The 26,497-nt window shown below is 38.9% G+C and overlaps 1 protein-coding gene across 12 annotated transcripts in view; it reads right to left on the reverse strand.

The window, feature by feature from the left end:
• The window catches only part of ntng1 (netrin G1), a 346,261-nt gene that overhangs the window by 10,329 nt on the left and 309,435 nt on the right, over positions 1–26,497 (reverse strand). For 7 of the 12 annotated variants that reach the window (XM_008109115.3, XM_008109116.3, XM_003220035.4 and 4 more), the window contains one exon: positions 22,971–23,108. The exons of the other annotated variants lie outside the window; for them this stretch is intronic. In XM_008109115.3, the coding sequence (XP_008107322.2) occupies positions 22,971–23,108 (138 nt within the window). The remainder of the gene's footprint in view (positions 1–22,970; positions 23,109–26,497) is intronic. 12 annotated transcript variants of the gene reach the window in all.

The following is a 26,497-nucleotide window of genomic DNA, read 5'->3' on the forward strand; positions in this document are numbered from 1 at the left end:
TACCAATTGTGTAAGGGTTAGGGTTTAACAATAAAGAATCTATGACTTCAGGTCTCCTTGTCACATCTTGCTGAATTTTCCAAAGACCCTTGGGGCTCAAATGCAACTAGGTTTGCTATAGGGCTAACTTCATTAATTGTGTCGGTAAAGAAACTCAGCACTTCCAATAAACTCTTTTCTATTTCCTTCCTTCCAGCCTCTTCTCTCCTTCTCTAACCTTTTATTGTTCTTTCCACCTCGGAGCTGGTCGGTGAGCAAATATCATTCAAGGGTTTAGAGAACAGGCATAAGAAAGCACTTTCTGCACATTTTTTCATTGTAATCATTAATGTTTCCTGAACTCCTCACAGGATGACCTGGGATGGTCTCACCATTAGGCAGGGTGAGGCAGGTCTCTTAAGTGGCAGATGCCAAAAAGTTTAGAATGACTACAGTGACATATTTCATATTTACCTTTTGCATGTTTTTAATTGTATTCCTTTTAAATTGCGAGCTGTCTGAATCTGAATTGTGGTGAAAAACCCCAAGATATAAATAAACATACTATTACAGAAAATATGGTTCCTTCTCCCTCTTTGCCTTGTGATTTTAACTTATCATCCCAGCCAAATCTTCCAAAATACTGAACCAGTATGATATAATAATTTGAGACTCTTTGAATCCTCACCTACCTAAGGAAACCCATTGGTCACCATACGCAAGTGACTGGGATTAAAATGGCAATCAGCATTGAGATGGCAGTACGAACTAGTTGTGTTGAGAGGAAGTTGTATCAGGAGAGAAAGATGTTTGCTAGCTAAGCGGCTCATGAATCAGCAAGGCTAGTGTCTATGGCAATGGAGACAACTATTTCTGCCATTCTGCTGCCATCACAATATCCTACTCCAAAAGGTACCTTTGGCCAGTGTAAGTCATCAATGGACACTCTTGTACCCATGGAGTCAGCCATAAAAACCTTGAATATCTATCTAACTCTTTATCTATCTATCTATCTATCTATCTATCTATCTATCTATCTATCTATCTATCTATCTATCTATCTATCATCTCCATTTTATACAAGGGACACAATTTTTCTACATTATTGTATATATAGGATTTGAACATCTACACATTTTTTTACTATCCACAGAAAGTCCTGAAAACAAATCCTAGCAGATACTGGAGGCCCACTGTGTTCAGTTTTATAGAAACATGAACTCCAGATGTATTCTGATCTCCAAACATTTGGAAGATGTAGATTGTGGGCAATTCACTTCAAAACACAGACAGATGAGAATAGTCCAGCATTCTTATCACAAAGGAAAAAGAGGACCTTCATCTATTATGTTCCTACTAAAGTTTGGTATTTTTTCCTTTTGGCAGACATGTTATGAAGTATCATGTTTTTATAAGACTGGAACAGTTGTGGGATCAACCTTAAATATAAAACTTAACTTTAAATGTTCTATTCAATTAGAATATATCCTACTGGTTAGTCCAAACTGAAATAGAAATCCTGAAAACATTGTTGATTGGGTAAATTGCATTGGTTCAAGGGGTCTATTCCAGTTGGGATTAACAATAGAATTTAGACCATTATCTCTGTTCTTAAATTCACAGATCAAAAGCACCTGCAAAGATGGTGAGAAAATTCACAAGTTCTTCTGGCTCCCAAAACACATTTTGATTGCTGATGGAGCATTAATATTCTTGAGTAAAACCCTTTCTCCAAAGTGCTAATTAAGAAAATATTGAAATTTTCCACAGGTCAAGACATTCATTTATATATGCTCAAAAAGATGGCTTTGCACAAGATACCACTGATTTTCTCCTCTGAGACTTATGAATAATGCAGATGTGGAGGGAGGGGTGAAGCAAGACAGAAGAGAAAAAGACAAAAGAAAAAAAAATGGAAGTGGCCTGAATCCACTTGGTTCATCTATTAGAATAGAGCCACCACAGCAATTATTGGATGTGTGACTCAGGCCTCATCTACATTGTCATATAATACAGTTTCATAATGCAGTATAACTGCACTCAACCACATTCTATGAGTCTACACTGTCATATAACACAGTTCAATACAGTTCAACTGTATTGTGAACCTGAAATATATAGCAATATAGATTTTTTTTCTCGTGTCAGAAGCAACTTGAGTTGCTTCTGGAGTGAGAGAATTGGCCGTCTGCAAGGACGTTACCCAGGGGACGCCTGGATGTTTTTGATGTTTTTACCATCCTTGTGGGAGGCTTCTCTCGTGTCCCCGTATGGATCTGGAGCTGATAGAGGGAGCTCATCCGCACTCTCCCCGGGTGGGATTTGAACCTGGCAGCTTTCAGGTCAGCAACCCGACCTTCAAGTCACGAGGCTTTAGTCGACTACGCCATCGGGGGACCTCAACATGATTCAATGAGCTTACTGTAATGGGGACTGACCAATGTGTTGCAGTGGCAACAGTGACTCAGCCTAAGTACTCTGTCATTTCACCCTTGCATGACACAAGATGAGGCAACTGGGGAGTGTGAGAATCGAGTAGGGATACAGTGCTGGATTATACTGCTGCATGTGTTGCATAGCCTTCCTTGCACTCCAACATTGTCTCTGGCTCCTTGGTTAAGTGGAAATACAATGCAGAAGCACGATTCCATTACACATCTCCTCTTTACATGGAACTGGGATGTCTTTTGCTCCAAGATACAAAATACATTAGACCACCCCTGAAAAGGAGACAAGCTGCAAATTCTGTTGTTGCATAAGAGATGAGTGCTCATTTAGTCATTCTCTAAAATGGGTCTGAAGGATTCCAGCAGTTAGGAAATGAGAATGTGCGGTACTTATATTTAACCACTACCGGCTTTCTGGTAAAAAAGTCACTTATTTTGACAGATGAATGCCAGTAAATGTTACTGATCACCTCATCACATTGACTTCTGATTCCATCCTAGGATTCCAGGATGGAGCCCAAAGAGCCCGATGATGGGGCTCCATCCTGGAAGCATCCTAGGACAGAGCCATGGGTGGCTAACCATGTTTTCATAGCCTACAGCGAGGGAGGCCAAGCAATGATGCTTTTCCTCATTTGATGGGCAAGGCGGCAATGTGCATCATGTGGGGCATGGGATGACGGTTTCCCCCACTGCCCTATACATTTGCCATGCTGCCTGGCAAATTCCCCCAGTGCTGGTTGTATTAGGGACCTCAATGTGATGAGGTCCTGAGAGAAGGCGGTATTTGAAAGTGAACCAACATTTTAAGAGGGAAATGAAGAAATCACCCAAAGTGAATCTTCTGAACATAGGTAGGGATGGATTTCTTGTTGCTGACAACCTTCTGTCATCTTCCACTTTCATTTATGATTGCATTTCAGTCCAACAACATTTAGAATACCACTAGTTGTCCAAACCTAGTGTAGAAAACACATTTAATTACTGCTGTGCAGGAATGTGATTTGGGGACACTTAGAAGAAGCTGAAATTGGTCACCGACTTATTTACTTATACCTTTCTTTGTGATTTCACCCAGTACAGATTTCTTTTCTGTACTGTTATAAAGAGAGTGGGGAATAATCATGTTCAAATAAATTGTGCACTCTCTAATCCTGGCCAAAGGGTAGGTATCTGTTTTTAAAATATATCTGCACAAACAATAAACCTCAGTGGATTCAGTAGGACATCTCATAATTAATATGCATTGGGTTGCAAGGTGAGGCTATGCACACCTAATTTAGAGAATGACCCACTAAATTCCCTATTTTTATATTTCTTTTACAAGATCACATTGTATATATTCATTTGAAACTACACTCAATCCCTGGTGAATACAGCTTCTAAGGAATTATACATTTTTGGAATAACAATTGATTTTCAACCAGCTTCTGCTCAGGCTTCAGCAACATTTAAGGAGGACTTTAGGGCAAAAGTACAAAATAGCAGTGGGATTCCAGCAGTTTACATACATTTTGCACCTTGTTAATAAGGAGGGAGGACAACATTCATACATTTGTTGTTCAGTGAACAATAAAACTCAATCTAGAAATCACACTTTATTCCAAATAGTGGGTGGTGGTGGGGGGACGGACTTAACAACAAGGGGGATAAGGGATTATATTTAAGAATATCAGAGGAGTTTTCTTTGTGAAATATTTACGATGCCAAGCAATCAGTTTCAGTGTTCTGTTACAGTACACATGTGCTGCCTGCAGATATTGAATTAATAGAATATTTAAAAAATAACTAAAAAGGAGGTATAAAAGAGGGATAACCTAGTATTCAGCATGACATGAAATGATGAGTGGGTACTCTATCTCCATAGTAATCATAATCTTACATCCTGGAGTCATTTTGACAGGCCTGATAGAGGATAACAGGAGATTGCTTTCTAAAATGGACAAAATTGGAAATAAATCCAGGATTAGTCATTTTAGAATTACTGTTGTTCTAGTGGGGATAGATCCTCCTATCTTTCTTAGTCAGGGGAAAATGGTTAACTAAGCTTGTGCAGCTTTCTGATTTAGGCCAAGCACTTCAAGGAAGAAGATGCTTATGGGTGTGAAGGACTCCTTGTCTTCCTCCGTGTCATAAACCCCTGGATATCCGACTGCTCATAATGAAGTTCTAAAAGCTGCCTGAGTAATTTGAGGGACTGCAATCAAATTGGAGAAGGCTGGGGAAAGCAGTAAATGTGACAATTGGATTGAGAGACATGAAGCCCATAATGAAACGCTGAAGGTACTGTACACGTTTAAGTTTAGAGATATGAAAATAATAGGAAGACTGCAGTTTTCAAATGTGAAAATGGTCTTCCATAATGAAGACCTAGTTTCTCTTCTATAGCTTTACATCCAATTACAAAATCCCCTGCAAGTTCACAACTATAAATATAATTATTCATACAAAGATAGGGTTGCACTCCCCCCAAGGTACTAATTTTGCACTTTCTCTGATGCTTGTATTATCAATTTTAAAAAATATATGGGAAAGAAAATTGTGTCTTATTGTGGTAGGCTGGTAAAGAAAGATTCAGAGCGGGACCAGAAACAGGGAAGTATGGTGTTGGAAGTCTATGTTAGATAAGATACACAGCATGTCCCATTTTCCCCTAACTTTGCCTGCAACTCTTCGATTATAGAAGGCACATGATCAGCATAGTTCCATCAACAACCTGTGGTCTGTTGTAAACTTTATTTACATTGGGTTGTTGTATGTATTACGGGCTGTATGGCCATGTTCTAGAAGTATTCTCTCCTGATGTTTCGCCCACATCTATGGCAGGCATCCTGAGAGGTTGTGAGGCATGGAGAAACTAGGCAAGGAAGGTTAATATATATCTTTGGAGAGTCCAGGGTGTGAGAAGAGTTCTTTGTCAGTTGGAAGTCAGTGTGAATGTTGCAGTTAATCACCTTAATTAGCATTGGAAAGGTTTGTCTCTTGCCTGTAGGGCATCCTTTGTTTAGAGTCATTAGCCATCCCTGGAGCTCCTCTGCCTTCAGAGTGTTGCTTCCCATCTACTGTTCTGATTTTTGAGTTTTTTTAATACTGGTAATACACCCCCTATTTCTGCTGCTTTGGCATCATCCTTTCTCCTTCTCTGCTACTGGGCTTTTCTTCCAGTTTTTTTTTCTTCTTTTCTTAGCAAGTCAGGAATGATACAGCAAATACACTAAATCATAGTTCTATATGGCCAATAAACCCAACTATATAAAAACGGCAGTGAAGGCAAGTAAAGACCTTTGGATTCAAAGCAAGTAAGCATATGAGATCTTTTCTCAACACAGTGTAAAGAACCGCAATATAAAGAAATTGATCCAGTAAGTACTTTTCCCGAGAAATAGTTAACTGATTTGGCTTTGAACAAGTGAGGAACATCTTGTGTATGTCAAAGTTTCACACAACTTAATGGAGTGGCTTTTTGATAAGCAAACTTTGAAAGTATTTGTGAAGTTCTCAGGGTAGCTTCTAAATTTATGATTTAGAGTAAAGTGATAGACTTTTGAATATATGATATGCACAGACAGCTTTTGCTATTCACAGCAATTTCTTGTTCCTCAGAGGTTTAATATGTAAGATGATTACTTTCCACTGTCTCATGAGTAGGACTATGCTTTGGGGGGGGGGGGGGGGGAAGGGATAGATATCTCCCTGATGACAATAAAATGGTTGCAACTCCTTCCTTCTCTTGTTCCAGTGGGGCAAGTTTAACTTGATTGCTGTAGCATATAATTATGTGGATTGCAGTCAGAAAATCAGAACACATTTACTTTTTGGGAGGAGAGCAATGATAAATCTCGATAAAATAGTGAAGAGTAGAGAACATCACATTGGCAATGATGGTCCGCTTAGTTAAAGCAATGGCATTTCCCGTATTAACCTATGGATGCGAGAGCTGGACCATAAGGAAGGCTGAGTGAAGGAAGATAGATGCTTTTGAACCGTGGTGTTGTAGGAAAATCCTGAGAGTGCCTTGGACCACAAGAAAATCAAACCAGTCCATACTCCTGGAAATAACGCCCGACTGCTCACTGGAGGGAAGGATATTATAGGCAAAGAAGTACTTTGGCCACATAACGAGAAAACAGGAAAGCTTGGAGAATGGAAGGAAAGGGAAGAGGGGCTGATCAAGGACAAGATGGATGGATGGTATCCTTGAAGTGACTGGCTTGACCTTGAAGGAGCTGGGGGTGGCAGGGAGCTCTGGCATGGGCTGGTCCATGAGGTCACGAAGAGTTGGAAGCGACTGAATGAGTAAGCAACAACAACATAATTATGTGGTGTAGTCCAGCATATGTAAGCTGGCACCCTCTCTTTTAGTAAAAGCATTTAGTATGGGAGGGCCTGTCTGCCATTAGAACTGAGACAGGTAGGCATTTTATGCAGCAAATGTTGAGTGTCCTGAAAAGACAACTAAATGTAATTCCATTTCCTACTTTATACTAACAGGACTTTTTTAAATATCAGGAAAAGATGCATTTTGTATTGCTTGCTTTGTGTGCCATGTTAGCTTGGTTGGTTATATGTTCTAGATAGTTTAACCTGGATAGTGGGGCAACATTTGCCATTCCACCCAAGGACAGTCCTATAGTATGGCCATGCAAGGTAAAGCATCAAAGCTGGCAGTCAAAGCATTTTGTGTATCTCTGAAAAATGCAATGGATTCAGAACTGCAGTAATACAATTGTGATATTGACATAGAAAAGTATTATGTAGAGCATCTCATTTGAAAGTCCTATGCCTGCCTTAAAGGAGAAATTTGTTCTGGCTGAGTTCTTTATGCACACTCCAGTATTTGTCAGAAGAAAAATCATAACCTTACACATGTTAATAAGTAGATTAGAATGGATCCAAAGGCGTACTTGGGTCTGTCATGTACATTTTCATGCAAGACACCTGCTGTGCATAGCAAAATGCTTATGGAAATGCTTTGAACAGAATTATTCCACATTTGGTAACTGAAGGAGAATCCTCTGCATTTGTATGTCACACAATGAGGAAGATAATAGATTCCTGTCTGGATTATTATTGATAATTAAAAACTTTAATTACTGCTTCTGTTCCTCTACGTGAGTTCTGAAAAACCTCAACAATCTTCCTCTGGAAGTTGATTCTATTTTTATGCTGCTTTAGCTCAGAAAAATGACATCATTGTTTTGAAGATCTGTTCAAACATCTATTTTTAGTGGGTTGCTGTGAGTTTTCTAGGCTATATGGCCATGTTCCAAAAGCATTTTCTCCTGACGTTTCATCCACATCGCCAACAGCCATTAAATGCCTATCAAGGTGATTAATTACAACATTCACACTGGCCTCCAACAGACAAGAGTTCTTTCTCCCACCCTGGACCTTCCACAGATATATAAACCACCCTTGCTTAGTTTTCTAATATACCTCACAACCTCTGAGGATGCCTGCCATAGATGTGGGCAAAACGTCAGGAGAAAGTGCTTCTGGAACATGGCCATAAAGCCCGGAAAACTCACAACAACCCAATGATTCCGGCCATGAAAGCCTTCGACAACACATCTATTTTTAGTTTCAGATTATGTAGATCTAACTTTAAGTTTCACAAAATAGAGATTTTAATGGATATGTCAATAAGTTCATAACTATCATGTCAGTAGCAAAGAATCCCTATCCATTATAAAATGAAATGAAATTGGTTGTAAATAATTGTAAGTGTTTGTTAATTGATTCTACAGGATAAACATTACCAGAGAAAAGGACAGAATCATGCATACGGGTTCATAAATGTTTATAATAGAAGTAAATTGGCTGATCTGACCCTACTAGTTGGGAGGTACTTCTTTTTAAAAACCCATTAATCTTTTTTCTGAATTTTAAAAGGGGATTTTTATTAGAAAACTGTTTTAACTAGTGTCACCTTTAATTTTGGTAACCCTAAGATCAAGTACCTCAAGAGCTGAGAAATAATTTCAATTGAAAAATTAAAGTTGAGCTACACTTTCCTCTGGTTTGTGGCTCCCTGTATTTCAGCAGAGGTGAGAACTAGATATTAAAGCTAGGTATATGGTTACAAATGAAAGAGATGTATCTCTTTATCTCCCTTTCCTTGAACATCAAGCACTGCTTAGCCATGTCCTGATATCATTGCACTGTGTATTTTCCAAGGCTGACTGAATTAAATTTACTGCAAAATGCCACCCACTCTCATCTGGTCCCCTACAACTGAATCTTACTTCATGGATGCAATCTATTTAAAAAGTTATCATCAACACTGGTAGACAAGTTCATATTACTGTGAGAGAATGAAACAAGGAAGGTGGGAAATTCAATTGTGTAAATAATTGTTAATGGGTTAAGTAAAGCACCTTTTAAAATAGATGAACATGTGTGTACTTTTGCCTTATTAATTCATTACTGAATGCATTCATTTGTCTGATTAATTATTAGTAGTTATTTTTGGAGCAAGACACCAGATATTTAAAGGAGTCTAATTCTCTCTTTCTGATTTTTGCAGTTGGTAGACATGTATTTTAAGAGGTGAATTCATAAGGTTTCATTTACTGTGAACCAGCATCCTTGGAAAAGATCAATTACCTTGTGATTCCATCAGGCAGGCACTGATTATATTTAGAGATGAAACAAATTTTCCACTTAGAATTTGCATATTGTATCCTGAGCACTTGAATGTCTCAACAAATACAGAAATTGTATGGCATAACCTTTGTGAAGTCTGATCAAATTCTAACATTTGACAGTTCATTACGTAGTTTAGTCCGTATAAACTGGACTAAGAATTGAAGCGTGAAACATGGTAGCCATCATATAATGTATAAATAAGAGCCTATCTACATGAGCATTAAAACTTGGACTCACCTTGAATTAGCTGTCTGTTTTCATGACATTCCTCAACCTTTGGTGACCATTATGGTACAAACAAGGTTAATCTAGTTTTACCTGACTGCAGTAAAAGCAGGAAGATATGCCAAGTTTGCCTGAAACCCCAAAGTATCCTGTGGCTTTGGGGCAACATGGACAGTTGGATTGGCATAGCTGGAATGACAGTATAGACATGGCCTGAAAAATCCTGGCCAGATGGAACACTGCAGCCATCACCTTCTCCTGTACACATCAGTGCAGGGAGAAAGGAGATGGAGTCATGTCCATGTTGCTATCACCATCATTCCCAGTTGTAATCTCCTGGCCCTTGCAGGTACCTATTCTGACATCATCAGATTGGGGTGATATTTGCTTCCATCTGGGGCTGGCCATCTTTAGAGGATCCTATGGAGATGCCAGCAACAAATGCATATAAAAGGTCTGGAGAAAATGTTGCTAGAACACAGCCATACAGCCCGGAAACCACACAGCATCCCAGTGATTCTGCCTGTGAAAGCCTTTAACAATATATCATCACATTGTCTCTGTCCTTTTTCCTGGTTACATCTAGATATCCCCCTTGATGTAAGAACAGAACACCCAGGATGGAGAGGAGTTGACATGGAGCTCTGCAGTCAGCTGGGAGAAGTGACACAAAAGTGAAGTGATGATCAAGCAGGGCTAATGTGGTTTCGGCCTGACTGGTGGCTGCAACCCACCACTGTTGAAGGTTTTGAGATGATGGTGTGACCACCTCTGGAACCAGTATGGAGCCTTTCTGCTCCAGACTGGCCCTGGATTCAATGGCTAGTATAGCAACAGCCTAATCAAACACAACTGTAACCGTATAGGATAAAATATAACACATATATACACTGGAGTAAATATCTGGTTTTGTACAATTTTGAAAACTAATTCTTTAAGACAAATTTCCTTCAAATCTCAGAAATATCCTATTGCATTTAAGTACTAAAACCAGAACAAATTATTGGACTTCAGAATACAATATTCATATTCTCACCCCAACTGTAGCATGCTTATTTGAGAAGTTTTCGTAGAGAAGCTAACTAGATTTTATCATGCGAAGCACCACAAGTCAGGATATATTCCCAGATAAAGATATAAGTATAATGACACAGGTGCATTAAGTCCAGTATTACTTGATCAGTTTTAAGATAACATCTTGAAAAGGAAGGTTTGGCCTAAGATATTTTGCTGTTGGGAGTAAACTGTTACTTAAGGACTGGCAACTGAGAAGTGCATACAGTTGTTTTTCATACCTTATAAGATCTCCTGATGCCCAATGACAAGGCTTATCCTAAAATCTGTTAGATATTTAGGCAGAAATTCCACCCAGAGATGTTAAATTGCCCTGCTGTGTTTCACATGTCATATAATAATCATGTAAGAGTATCACTATTTCTGGTTATACTCACTGAATGGGTATTGCTATAAATAGGTCTTGGTGTGAGGTACACATGCAAAAGGCACACATTTGATTAGTGAGAACAAGAAGAGTGTGACTTGTCTGTGAACTGCTTTGCTACACTTACCTGAAAAATAAAAAGTAATCACAAGATAGGTTCTTAAATAATTACAAGTTCTGGCTTATTTATTTCACCTCTTTAATTCCATGGTGTGACTCTTTAGGCTGTTTATATTTTGTTTTTTTCTCTAAAAACTGAAATTCTCTACTTGCCTTGATGGTTCTATCCTATGGTCAGATACATAGTTTGAAACAGTGACTTTTTGGATTACATCTGCACGAATGCCTACCACTATGGTAGCGGCAACATAAAAAAAAAGTAATGCTTCCAAGACCAGGAGGTGATACACTGTACTCAACACTTGCACGTTTGTTCCAAATTGCCAGTGTGCTACTGGACACCCTAAAATATAGAGGCAGGGAAATTTCCTGATGTCCCCTCCACCTGGTTTTCAATTACTCAGTTGCATAATAACTAAGCAAGAAAGGCCATGTGCTCATATGAATCTAATTTCTGAAATGTTGGGGAAAGATGTTAGAAGAACTTGAGTCCGGCCCTGCTACAACAATATGTAACAGTTGTTTATTTATAGGAAAATATATTGAGGATCATGGCTTTATCTCTTTAGTAAAAGCCTTCAGAAGTGTCAGACTCTACAATTTTGAAGTCCACAAAAATGGGCTGGAGGACTACATATTCTGTGTACCCAACTAGTAGAGGTCACTTCTTCCCCCAGTCTTATGGGAAACTGAGCAAGGCTTGGACTGACAAGTCTTGAAGGACTGCACAAAATTCTGTGGATATTATGGAGTGGAAGAAAATGATAATATCACTTCTATTAACCAGGCTAAAGGGGGAAGGGAGATTTACAAGCGTAATGTTGCAGATATCCAATTTTTAAAATATATATATCTGCTTCACAGGAGGAAAAATACAGATAATTTATTGCTGCGTTACTGCTCCAGGACCATAAAATATATGATGAAAATAAATAATCTCTTTATTGGAAATGTCTCCCACTCATTGCTCTTTAAAATATGGTATGATATTGAAGATTTACACATTTTCTTATGTCTTCTCTGAAAAAGCCTTCAACATGAACCAAAGAATATTCATATTTTTCCTTCTAACAGCCTAGAGTAACACAGACCCAGCATCAATGTTTGGCCTTCTCTAATAATTATGTTAAAAGTATTAGGTTATAGTTCTCTAACACATGCACGAATATTAAATGTTTGCATCTACTTCAGGTCAGATTACATCAAAAAAGATTCTACACTTTGATGTAGAAAACAGTTGTTGTGGATGCCTTAGGTATTGAAGTTTGTTATTGAATTACAAAGATTATAATTTCATAAACTGTAAATTCTCCTTTATAGAATTTCCATTCCAAAATGAGAGTTGTGTTGATCAAATGCACTGGTAATCTATTTCTATACTGTAACTGTTGATTTCTATCATCGCAAGACTTGATAGGGGGTTCTTTCACACAATACAATTATAGCACTACAATTTTACATTGATTGTGATGATTCTAGCCTTTGGAATGCTGCCATTTTCCATTTTAGTAGGGGTACATAGAATTTGAAGCCTCTAGTACTTCACTAAATGACAAAATACAGATTACTGTAGGATGCATCAAAAGTGACATCAAAAGTGCTATAATTGGTTAGTTTGAAGAAGCCTAAATGATAGATATGTAGGCATAGCTCTCCATTTGCTGGGCAAATAGTAACTAGGGGTGAAGGAAAGGGGTAATCTCACACCTAATTTAAATTATCCCTGGACCTGTCCATTCCCACCGCTGTGGTTTGCGAAATACAAAGAACAGAAGGCTTCATCGTCAAGTCTCTTTTGGTCCTCATTCAGATTATCACTTATCTGATTTTACTTGCTGTGTTTCTGTTATAACCTTCAGTGCTTCAAACCATGAAAATAACAAACTGGATTACATGGGTATTAGAACATAGTTATGTTCCCTGAGTGAGTTTCTTGACTGATGGGAAGAAATTTAAACACTTTTCAAAAGAAATTAAGGAATTACAGGAGATCACATCATCTTAGTATCAAAACATATTGAGGGACTAGTTTTTATGTTGAAGACAGAGATTTTGCACTAACTGGTCATTTGGAATATTTCTTGTTCATAGAATCATAGAATAGTAGAGTTGGAAGAGACCTCATGGGCCATCCAGTCCAACCCCCTCCCAAGAAGCAGGAAATGTTGCTCTTGCTATAGCAAACTGGCATCTGTGGTAATGGAGCTGGATGGGCCAATGACCCTAGGATAGGAGATTAGAAACTGTGGATATTGAATCCATGAATAATCAGGTTGTACTGTAATGACAAATTATTTGTTAGCAGCATTGTTTTGACTAATATGGTACATGCGTTTAGGAAATAGTTGGCGAGTTCCCCCTATTCTTTGTAGTCTTTGGTTATTTTCTCCTCCCATGGAGGCAACTGTTGTCCAGTTTTAAAACGATGAATGAAAGGTAAGTAATGTAACAGGAGAACACAATAAGAATGGTTTACTTGCCAGATACCTCCCTTTCATTATCTGATACCTTTTAAAGATGTCCTATTGAAGATTTCATTTATCTCAGTTTTAGAAATATTTGTTTGCAAGCCTTAGTACCTGCTGTATGTCCTACTGCCTTTTTTCTCCTACCTCTTATATAACAGTGGGTGGGTTGGGAGCAGTTCACGCAAAGCTTAAGTTACAGAACCGTTCTAGTGGGTGAGTAACCTCTACGATAATGCCTTCCCACCTGTCATTTCACAATAAGTACTGGGCCTGCTTGCATTTGCTCAAATAAGCAATGAATAATTCATTTCAATTAATAACATTATAAGCTTTCCCTTCAGTAGATTTGCTGTCAAACAGATTAAAGTGGCAATTGCTATCAAGCGGTATGTTTTATTCCATGCACCTAATAGACATTTCTGTCTCTTTCCTTGTAAACTCACTTTACATTTTTAGTCTGAGCAATGTCTAAGTGCCTGGCATATTCTTGTATTAAATTATTTATTACCAAAGGCAGCAAGTATTAACAACGTAAAAATTAAAGGGAAACAAATAGACTACTTGTTTAACGTTTATGCATTTCTTAATGAGTATATGCTACAAATTGCCAGTAGTTGTAATGTAATTTAGCCAAAAGCAGCTGACAAACCAAGATGCAGTGTGCCTTTGTCTCACACTGATCATTTTCCACTTCTTCCATTTGATCCATCACCATATGTTTGGGGTTTGCTAAGCAGTTTTTTTTTTACAAAGCCTCATGCATATTATATCTGTACAATCATAAATGTACGAAATATGATTAGGTAAATAGCATGGTGCTGAATGTAATATGGCTTGGGCCTAACAAATCCGTGGTATACTGACATTCTAGAATAATATGGTTCATTCTTACATGGAATATATCCACACCCATTTACACATTATGATTGTCATCCTATTAGTAGCATACAGAAGTGTTAGTCCATGTTATGTCTATGTATATCCTTTTTGGTCACTACAGTGGCTCGTATTATTTTGTCCTCCAAAGTGATCTAAGCCCCTTCCAACAAAACCAATCTATTTCTTCTTGATAGCCATTCTGTAAGGGATTGACAACATGAGAGATTGGGTCCCGTAATGAGACATAGACTCATGACATCATCTGTTCAGACCCTGGAGAATCTTTGGATGGTGAATCATAGCATAAAGACATGAGCCACATTGGGAAATGTAGGATCTTACTGATATGACAGGGCTCTATCTCAATGTTCAGATGATGTTCTTAGATCTCTGCATACATAGAATCATATAGAATCATAGAGTTGGAAGAGACCTCATGGGCCATCCAGTCCAATCCTCTGCCAAGACATGTTATGTCTCTCTGAACACTCCATGTTATTTTAAAGGCAAAAATCTACATTAGTGGAGAAGCTTGCATATCAGCTTCTATGCAACTGAAACTCTATGGGTGCAAATATTAAGTACTTCCCTGATTTACATGGCACATAAAGAAAACTAGTTTTGTGTGTTCTGACAGATAGTCCTCTTCAATATTTCAGATAGAGAATGGCTTTTTTCCAATTGGAGATTACATTGCTTGAACCTGGAATCTTTTGTGTACTGAAACTGTTGCTCTTCCATTAGTATGGTGTCACTGGTCTCAATGACATTAAGACATGGATTCAAATTCATCCTGAAAGTTACTGGCTAAGTATCTGAAAGTAGTTAAGATTATCTCTCAGGAAAGTAGTGTTTGGGATATCCTCTTGGATAGGTCTCCAAACTGTCTCTCAAATGTGATCATCCATGTAATGTATTTCTGGTATAATGTATCATATCTCATTCATGGCATAGCATTATGCTTGAACCAACTGCAATAAAGCAAGGAAGGTGGGAGAGTAGGGAACTGAAGTTAGTAATTCACTTAAGTTCAAAGGCATCGTTACTGGATCAGACAAATGCATCTCCTAGGACAGAGCCAACCTATTGAACTAGCCTTAGGGATGCACTTCATGTTGATGCTGGCATCAAGCCAGTTTATAATGACCCCATTAGGTTTTTCTTCACTTCGAAGATTTAAGGGCATTAGCTCTTAACAAATTCACAAGTGCAGCTTCAGGGTATCATCGATGCAGAGTGTTGCAACAAGTGTCAGACATCTTATGAAAACATGCTTGCTAGTTTTGGTCAGAACAACAGTTGAAGTCAGGAGCATCAGAAAAATTCAATTTCTTTGGTTTTCATAGATATATCAGCATCATATATGAGCAAATGAAACAAAATCCTCCCACCCCAAACATACATTTTTTCTTTGAATTGGCACACTTCAAATTATTGGCAGATTTCACAATTACTGCAGTTTAATTAAATAATTGTATTATGATTTAGTTACTGTTCATGATGCTGGTTAAAAGAAAGTACCGATTATGAATAGTCATATTGCCTTGGTCCCTGAAATTTATGTCCAGGGGTTCCACACATTACTGATTCCTTATATATATACACTTTAACTTTCAAATTGAAAAATGATATCAAAAGGAACATAAAAGAAATCATGGTGAAACACTTTTTTCTACATTTTTGCATCAAGATAAAATTACTTTTATATAGATGAATGAGACTATGCATCATAGGGTCACAGAGATCCCCCACTATCTCAGACATGTCGTGTTTCATGTCTCCTCAATTCACTTTAATTGGGATTGAACTGACATCAGTGAAACTCTAAACTTTTTGTAATGAATAATGGGAAAATGTATAATGGGACAAAGATGTAATTTGAAACACTAGGGAACAATGGATTGCTCAACTGTACATGGAAAAGGAAGTGTTAGACAGCAAATGCCTCATGTATTTTATGCTTTTTTGAAGCTAGTTCCTGCTTCTGAGTCACCTACAGCGATTGTCGTGTCATGACTAACAGAACCAAGCGAGTACATGCCAGGCATGAATTTCACCTCAGTGCTAAACTCAGTCACTGAGTGGCCTTGGGGCAAACCACTCTTTCTTAGTATTAGCCACTGTCACCAATTTCAAGCAGTCTTGGCACCTCATTGCTATTTAGCAGAAGATCTATTAAATGTGTGTGTGAACCTGAGCAGTGTTTCAATGGGAAGTCAAAGGGATACGTTTCCTATTGTGCCTTTCCCTGAGATCACATTTCACTCTGTATTCCTTTCCCGGTGGGAGATTTTAGATATCGGCTGGGCTGTGGCACAGCTGGCTAGTAACCAGCTGCAATAAATCACTACTGACCGAAAGGTCGTGAGTTTGAAGCCCGGGGACGGGTTAAGTCCCCGACCATTAAATAGCTGGCTTGCTGTTTACCTAAGCAGCCTGAAAGACAGTTGCATCTGTCAACTAGGAAATTAGGTATGCTTTATGTGGGAGGCTAATTTAGCTAGTTTATAACACCATAAAACTGCCAGCAGCACATGGAAAGCAATGAGGAAGTACAGCACTCGGTGTTACTCGTGGATGGTGAAGCATCAGCTCCCCCTGTGGCCGGAATCGAGCATACCCTCACGAAGCTGGAAATGTTAAAATTGCCTCTGTGTGTGTCTATACTGTATGTTGTTTGTCTGATGGCATTGAATGTTTGCCATATATATGTTCATTGCAATCCTCCGTGAGTCCCCTTCAGGGTGAGAAGGGTGTAATATAAATACTGTATATAAAATAAATGAATGAATAAATAAATAAATAAATTCCAGTCAGGTCTAGCAAAGTACAAGTAAGCTAGAAGATCCAGGAAAACAACGTAATAGTAAAGAGTGCAGTGGGCTCCACATATCAGCAGGAGTACCGTTCAAATTTTCCATGCAGTCATGCCCCATACAATAGTGTAGTAAACATGCATGTTTCAATGTATCTACATTTATGCTGGCACCATTTAATAATACAAGGCGTGATAATCCATGGTAGACTGAAACTGAAAAATCTGGATTCTGAAAATTCAGAGAGCTCACTGTATTGGTTTGATGCTGATTCATGTTTTTTTTAATACATATCCCAGTTAGCAAAAGTTTGAGTGAAACTGTGTGCATGAAGACTGCCTTTTTAGAAATAAAAACTGAGGTTAGCCTTGTTGGGTAGGGCTAATGGGAGCTGTATTCTCATATGATCTGGAGGGCAACGTATTTTCCAATGGTAAATTAAAAGATTCAGCAGCCTATTACAGAGATGTAAGCTCTGGTGGGGGTGGAAATTATGTGTTAAAAACTACACACAAGCATAGCACGCTCCAGTGCTAAAACTGAAAAACTCAGAAACTGTTATTTATTTCAGTTTATTTGGCAATTGCCAATATGTTTGTCTCCAGGTGAAACTTTAGAGCAGGTGAAATGGTGTTGATGCTTTTTCACATAATGGTCCTTTAGCCTTGTATCAAACAAAGAAACCCTTTCAGACTGTCTCGGAATGTGCAAAGATTTATTTATTTGCTCAATTGATATTTGTCAAGATGCTGGTTAATGCCTGGGAGTGCAAAATGAAGTTAACACACCAATAAAATGTAAATGTGAAAAGGCAGCTCTCACTCTATGATCCTTACCAATGTGTGACTCTTTTAAAAATATTTTTTTACTCTGGAAAGTGATTTTTTAAAAAAGGTTTCCATAATTTAACAGAAAGGAAAACAGTAGTATTTTCCAGCTACTTTGTGGTCAACACCGAACCGATATATCTTTTAAGTGAGCTGCAGATTTCTGGGGTAAACATGTCGTTTTATTACCAGATATATTTCCTGCCACTATTTTAAAGCTTGTGAAATATTTCACGCTGAGAAAGTGATAAGCCCATGGTAATCCACTGAGCTGCCTTGTTAAAAAGGATCTTAAACTTGAATTTCTCACAGTGTGCCTGATAGTTTCCTTGACAGTGGTACAGAGAATGTGATCTGGATTTTAGTAAGAACTTTGAAGGACCTATTGAAAGTACTGAACCTATTTCAGGGATACAGATCAGCACCTTGGATAGTGCCATTAAACTTCATTTGCCTAAAGCAGTGATTCCCAAAGTGGGTGCTACCGCCCCCTGGTAGGTGCTGCAGCAATCCAGGGGGTGGTGCTGGCCACAGGTAACATTTGGGGGCGGGGCCAGGGGAGGAGGCGTGGCCTCTTCCCAATTGCCAGAGACAGGGCTGAGCCCGAGACGCCTGTTAGAACACAGGGGGCGGAGCTAGAGGAGTGGGTGTGGCTTCTTCCCAAGACCCCGAGACAGGGCTGAGAATCTACACTTCTCCTGAGGCACTTGTTGGGACACAGGGGGCGGGGCTAGGGAAGGGGCCTCTTCCCAAGAGTGTGAGACAGGGCTGAGCCTCTGTATACCTCCCCTGAGGAGCTTGTTAGAACATGGGGGTGGGGTATAGAGGTTCAGCCCCATCAGCTTAGAAGAATGTGGAAGCTCTAACCTCTCCTCCCAAATGGAATTTCTCTGAGTTTTGGTTAAATTAAATCCATGACATACCTTGAATCACAATTTACATATAATTTTCCTACTTTTGTTTCTTAAAAGGTCATGAAAAATCAATAGGATCTCTTAGCTTAATGTGACAGAAGTTGAAGACAACATTGCCTGAGATTTTAGTATAGGTTATGCTTTAGTATGGACTGTGCCTGGGACCAGATTTTTTTGGACTGTGGAATATAGGTAGGTAGGTAGGTAGGTAGGTAGGTAGATAGATAGATAGAGAAGGGGGACAATGCAGCAAATGTCCAGCATCTGCTGACTGGCTGTTACTCACTGGCTGTTGATACATTTTCCAGGAAGTGAGAGCAAAATCCTCCCCTTTTATTTAACAATTTAACCAGAACTCAGAGAAATACCTTGTGAGGGCGGTAGTGGAGTATTGGAGTATTTTGGAGTATTTCAGACTATAGATTTCTAGATGAAGGAGGCTCAACCAGTATGAGATCTGAAAGGTGTTGTCTTGCCCTGTGATGCTGACATGAAATTAAAATACTAGGCAAATCCAATTAGATTTAAGTTGCCTGTCAGAAGATTCCCAATTAATTTATGATGACCCCATAAGTCATAGGACTTTCTTAGTCAAGAAATACTCGGAGCTGGTTATTTTTATTTTTTTTGTGTCAGGAGCAACTTGAGTCACTTCTGGAGTGAGAGAATTGGCCGTCTGCAAGGACGTTGCCCAGGGGACACCCGGCTGTTTTGATGTTTTGACCATCCTTGTGGGCGGCTTCTCTCATGTCCCCGCACGGAGCTGGAGCTGATAGAGGGAGCTCATCCGCGCTCTCCCTGAGTGGGATTCGAACCTGGCAGCCTTCAGGACAGAAACCCAACCTTCAAGTCACTTAGTCCACTATGCCATCTGGGTCTCCGGAGCTGGTTATGATAAATATTGACATTCACATTGGACAGTTTCTTGTCTTAGACTCTGTTGTGACAAGGATTTTTACAGAGTGTATGCTTTGCATGTTCATGCAAGTAATCTTTAGGGAATATTTATAACACATTAGAAAGATGTTGCAGCTCTTGTAACTTTCCACACTAGCATAATAAAGAATGTGATCAAGAAAGGGAATCTTGATTATAAAGGTTGTGTAATCCAACCGGAGAAGATGATGTATAGCTGAGTTTGACTCTGAACCAAATGATCCCAACTTTGGGAGAGTGCTAGTTTTGAGATTCAGATGTAACAAGGAAACACACACTAGTAGATTCTCACAGGCTTCCCATCTGATACCATTCTGATGCTATCCGCAGTAGACCTGGAGTGTGTGGCCTACTGTTTATCAGTCATGTTGTCTGATAGCTTGGCTCCATTGACGTATAAAGTAGCAATATTCTAACAATAGTGGACAGGAAAGTGATGGTGATTTTCATCAAAAAGAGAGAGTATATCCTGTACTTTTTTGTATATCATTTGGCATCATGTTATTTGTATATTATCCAAAAGCAATTTTGGACTGTTGGTGGTTGTTTTTGTTTTGCTTTACACCATCTCCTTGAATCCCCAATAACAGAGCCAAAGGAAAATGAGTCAACCACTGATCCTCACCCAGAGTTAACCCAAAAATAGGAATGCTTTCCTGAAGTTACTAGGTGTTTCTAAACAAAAACATGCTGTGCAAGATACAATGCATAATTGTATCTTCTCTTACATGGCTGCAGTCTAGTATGGAGAAACCTGATAGAACTGACCACAACACAAGGCAGTCACCTAAGGCAGCAGGAGCTGGGAAGTTGTAGCCAATTTAGGATAAAGTGGCATGGATGCACTTCTGGCACAGTACTGTACAACCCCTTGTACATCTGTTCTAATTTTGGTGAGATAATGCTCATGCATGAAATAATGTATGCATGTGGTGTTTTCTACATTTTGTGAAACAAATAGCAATTATACTATAGATGCAGGTACAACAACCTTAGGTATGCAGATGATACCACTCTGATGGCCGAAAGCGAGGAGGAGCTGAGGAGCCTTATCACCAAGGTGAAAGAAGAAAGTGAAAAAGCTGGGTTGCAGTTAAACGTGAAGAAAACCAAGATCATGGCAACTACACCTATTGATAACTGGCAAAGAGAGGGAGAAAACGTGGAGGCAGTGACAGACTTTATATTTCTAGGCGCGAAGATCACTGCAGATGCAGACTGCAGCCAGGAAATCAGAAGACGTTTACTTCTTGGGAGGAGAGCAATGGCCAACCTTGACAAAATAGTGAAGAGCAGAGACATCACACTGGCAACGAAGGTCAGCATAGTCAAAACAATGGTATTCCCCATAGTAACCTATGGATGCGAGAGCTGGACCATAAGGAAGGCTGAACTCTGGTGCTGGAGGAAAATCCTGAGAGTGCCTTGGACCGCAAGAAGATCCAACCAGTCCATCCTCCAGGAAATAATGCCCGGCTGCTCACTGGAGGGAAGGATATTAGAGGTAAAGCTGAAGTATTTTGTCCACATCATGAGGAGACAGGAAAGCTTGGAAAAGATCACGACGCTGGGGAAAATGGAAGGAAAAAGGAAGAGAGGCCGACCAAGGGCAAGATGGATGGATGGTATCCTTGAAGTGATTGGGTTGACCTTGAAGGAACTGGGGGTGGTGACGGCCGACAGGGAGCTCTGGCGTGGACTGGTCCATGAGGTCACGAAGAGTCGGAGACGACTAAACGACTGAGCAGCAGCAACAGTATGGTGCTAATTCATCAACAGTATAGCGAATTCATCGCTGATCTTTACACAGTATTCACACTATCCCAAACAGATTTCCAAATCTAGTCATCAGAACAATGTAATATCCTCACATTAAAAGCAAATTATAATACATATGATCAGATCATGTTTATGAGCAATTTTGGAAAGATATTATACTTGCATATAAAAAGCTCTGTGCATGCCCTCATCCCCAGTGAGATGGCATAACACCATATTTAAGACAGCATTGTTATTCTTTGTACCACACAACTCTGCACTCCAACAACTCATACAATAGTTGGTAGTAGGAACACAGCAGTTTGATAAAGAACTCCATGTTTAAGGAGGGCCACTGAGGGTGACTTACATGAACTCTCCTCTCTCCACACATTCATATTGGCAAAGGCCTTTGATACACCATTGCAGATCTAGGGTGTGCCCTAATTGCAGTTATGAATTGACATGTCTCCCCAAAGGAATAGCAAAACACACATGATAGCAGCATAGTCAATAACCAATAACCACTGAGAAAGACTACAAGCAATTCACAAATAGGAATACATTGGCATTAAGCAAACAACATCAAGCAGTAAGCAAATCAAATCAAATATTTTTGTTGATAACCCATTAGTGGATATCTAGACTATATTTGTTTAACAGAATATTTATTCCAAATAGCTGACTTTACTGCAGATTTCCACTGCATGTCTAGAGATGCAGATGTATTTTATGGGATATTTATATTGTACCTACCTGATATTCCATTATTGCATTAACCCCTTGATTTTGTGTTGCTTGTTGGGCAATAATACTTAGGTCATTAATAGCTTGGCGGATCGCAATATTTTGGTTCAGTGCATTTGTTAATCTTTAACTATGGTTTTGATAGTGGAAGTCTTCAGCTCAACAACTCCTGTCTGTCCCCGCTCCCTCCTTTTTTCTTCCCACACTAAAATTCCTCATCTCCTTCATTTCATGTGCTTCTCATGGTTAGAATCATATCTACACTGGAGCTAATATCCATCTTAGCTATTGACTTTGCTTCCAACAGTCCACTTGAGCACAGAACTAGCCATGGTTTGAATTAAAAATGGAGACATAACACTATGGTTGTGAGACTGGGCAATAGTTTTTTGACAGATAATGTTTTCATATCTCACTCTTGGTGTTAAGTTAGTATTGGCAGAAAATTAAAATGAAATGCACATGCATCAATGGATATACCTCACCTTACTTTTATTTTTCTAGCTGTCAATGCAGAAAAATACATTCCTTTAGTTAACTCTAGCCATTAGTAGAAACAAGTGGAGCGAGCAGTACATAACATATTGAAACGAATGGATTGCATTGTCAGTTGAATGCTCTCTTTAATCTTCAAGCAAAACGAGTTTTGAAAGCCTTTGGAGAAAGAGAGGTAGCCCTGCTGTTAAGCATTGCACATGCTGGCACAGATAAGTACAGGCATCAAGTGGCAGGGGAAGGTAGGTCAGAGGTAGGGCAATTACTTACATTGACAGCCCTGGTTGTGCCAGTAATATCCCCGCAGACACTTATCACACTTAGGCCCTGTTGTTCCCTGCTTACACTCACACATTCCTTTTTCATTACAGCGATCACGGATTGAGCCAAAACGGTTACAATTACATTCTGCAGAAACAAGACAACACATGTGAACTCGATACAGGGGTACAAGATTATAGCTAATTCATCGCTGATACTAACAATGGTCAGTGTTTAACCATAAAGGAAGATTGTTTAATGATGGAAGAAAGGAAATAACTGCAGGTTAATTAAAATTAGTTAACATGATTAATTAACAATGATCATTAATTAGTCAGGTGTATTATTTAATATTATTAATTTATTATGTTACTTATTCTCCATATTATAACTGAGCCATGTTGCTCCTACTTGTGTCACCACCACAGCAAAATACCAGCTTGGTTTAACTTTTTTATTGTTATTTTAGAATCAATGGCAAAGGGGAAGCAAGCAAAATAGTAATGGTGGCTGGCGGTTTGTGGAAGGATTACATTTCCTACCACATGCCACCCATGGGAAGTTGGTATGCTGTGATTAAGGAATAAGACTCACTATCAGAAGTCTTAGAACCTACTGAATGGCACAGTTTCATCATGAAAGGATGAAGTCACCCATATGTTCAAAAGTAATTGACTATGAAAGAGCTTCCAATTCATATTTTTAGATTTTGTAAAATGAACACTGAGAAAGCCCAATATTTCATGAAACATCAATAAGCTTCAAGTAAATCCTCTTCTAAATTATTAAATCAGGTAAGTGAGGTTCCATATGCAATGCATACTGCTGCATATTTTCTAAATGCAATGCAATGCACTCTGCTAATTTGAAAGATCATCTTCCTTTATGTTTATGAACATTAGCTTAATTTATTAATGACGTTTTAGTGATTGGCATTGGCAGGCTGTATTTTTAGGGGGTAACATCAGTTGTTTACTTAGTTATTACACAGTTTGAGATTATATGGGCAAGTGAAGCGCTGGGACTGCCAGACATTTTCATTAGCCTCAAACCAGCAGAGAACCTATAGTTATATTAAAATATAAAATCAATTCATTAACAAAAAGAGCAGAAACCCTGTGACCTGTCTATATAGTATCATATATACTCATAATGAGATGGTAACAAAGCACTTTGGTAATATGCATTTCAACGTGCAGGTCTTTATCACATTCAGTATGAAAGGTACTTAATACATGTAGAAGAATTATTTTTATTTTAATCCCAAATGGCAGAAGATTATGAGAAAAGGTTTCTTAAGAGAATTTTCTTAACAACACGGCAGTGTATGCAGCATGGTCAACAAATTACAAAGAATTAACAACCATTTGGAAAGATCATTCTTATTACCTAAATGAAAGCAAATGTAATTAGTTTCAGACTTTTCTACAAAGGCTTTGAAGTCTCCAGGCAGAGTTTTTGCAACTAAAGAAAGTAATGGCTTTCTATGAATTGAAGAATAAACCAGAGGCACTGATGGATGTTTTATTAGTTTTAAAAGCCCCTGTTTCGGCCTGCCTGTGCTTTCAAGGTTTTCTGCTGGGTCTATCTGCAATTTAACTTCAGAGATTTCCTGAGCAGAAACTCTCACACCATTTACTGGACAAAAAGAAGTTTGAGTCGTGCTCAGTGTTGAAATCTTGGCTGGAATTTTGTCAGGCAAACAGTGACTGCCTGATTCTTGTTGGTTTCTTTACTGTGTGCAACATTAGAATATGTTTTGTTTCCCATGACATCTCTTGGCATTTCTTGTATTAGCTAGTTTGGCGTCTCTGGGCTGTTTAAAACTTTGTTATGGAACTCCCTATTTTGAATTATTTTGGATTTGTCTTTTCTTAATCCATGAATTTGCTTCTGTCCAATCTTGAATGTGAGTTGCCAAAGCCTTAAGTCCATGGATGCAATGGGAATTTTACCTGTCTAGGAACATATGCCAACGCCAAGGCTGTTCTAATTTGATTAGTATATACCAACAGGCATTTGAAGACCTTAAAGGTTCTACGAGGGTTGAATGAAAAGTAATGCCTCCACTTTCGTAACTCCTCAACAGATGGCAGTACTGGTATGCGGCAGGTAATGGCTTGTTCAGTAGACTCTCCTCTACGGTTCCATTTGGCGGGAAGCCTTCGTATTGGATGGTTGTGTTGTTAAAGTGAAAAGTATGGAACACTGCGCAGATGGTCGGTAAATGCGACTTAAGCAACCGGCCGTCATTGAATTCTTGATAGCAGAAGGTGTCACCCCAAAGGCGGTTCATCAGATAATGCAACCTGTTTATAGTGATTGTGCTGATGTGAGTACTGTGGGTCGTTGGGCGAGTAAGTTTAAAAATGTTGAGGTGGGAACATCTGACAGGACTGGGCGTCCTGTGCCAGCAACCACCGAGTTTCACAAGCAAAAGGTTGACAGATTGATTCAGGATGATCGTCCTATCACTCAGAAATGTAAAGCATAATCGGAATTTCACAAGAACGTGTGGGTCACATTATTGCTTTGCTTGGCTATCGGAAGATCTGTGCACAATGGGTACCCAGGATGCTGACCCCTGAAATAAAAGCGCACAGACTTGAAATTTGCCAGGAACTCCTCTCGCATTACGAGAATGAAGGTGATGCCTTTCTCCTTTGAGATGACACCTTCTTCTGTCAAGAATTCAATGACTGCAGGTTGCTTGAGTCGCATCGACCGACCGTCTGTGCAGGGTTCTATACTTTGCACTTTAACAACACAACCGTTCAATGCTAAGGCTTCCCGCCAAATAGAACTGTAGAGGAGAGTCTACTGAAAAGGACAGTACCTGCCACATACCAGCACTACCATCTGTTGAGGAGTTACGAAAGTGGAGGTATTACTTTTCATTCAATCCCCGTATTCCAGGCTCAACCATTTGTGATTTAAAAGAAAATATTAATTTAATTTCATATAGCAGTTACTAAAGACCTCTACACTGGTATTAATATTTCCAACGATCACTGTCATTCTCTAATTATGAACACATATGGTATTATATGATCCAGTGTGTTTAGTGGTGGAACCTGAGTCTGGGGTTGGAATCCCTACTTAACCATGAAAACCCATTGGGTGACCTTGGGCAAGTCATCTCTCAGCCTAAGGAGAAGGCAGCCACAAACCTTCCAGGAATATTCTTGCCAGCAAAACCCTAGAATAGACTTGCAATATGTCAAACTTGATAGCACATAATAACAGTTACAAATGGTGTTATTTGTCCAATATTGGTTTTCTGCTCTGTATGTTGGTGAACTGATTATATATATTGTTGTATTCTGTCTATATATATATTTGAACAGTTAATTTGGGTATTGTAATTTCATCATAATGGCAAATGTAAGCATGTAGAAATGGAAAATTATGAAATAGGGAAATGTTTGAACCTATGGATTTCTTTTAAAAACATATGTATCTAATCAAACAATTAATAAGTTATATCAAATTGTCCTCTTCTCCCTTTTAGCTCAATAAGTGAATATTTTCAGATG

Source organism: Anolis carolinensis, chromosome 4, assembly GCF_035594765.1.
Source record: "Anolis carolinensis isolate JA03-04 chromosome 4, rAnoCar3.1.pri, whole genome shotgun sequence".
NCBI lineage: Eukaryota > Metazoa > Chordata > Lepidosauria > Squamata > Dactyloidae > Anolis > Anolis carolinensis.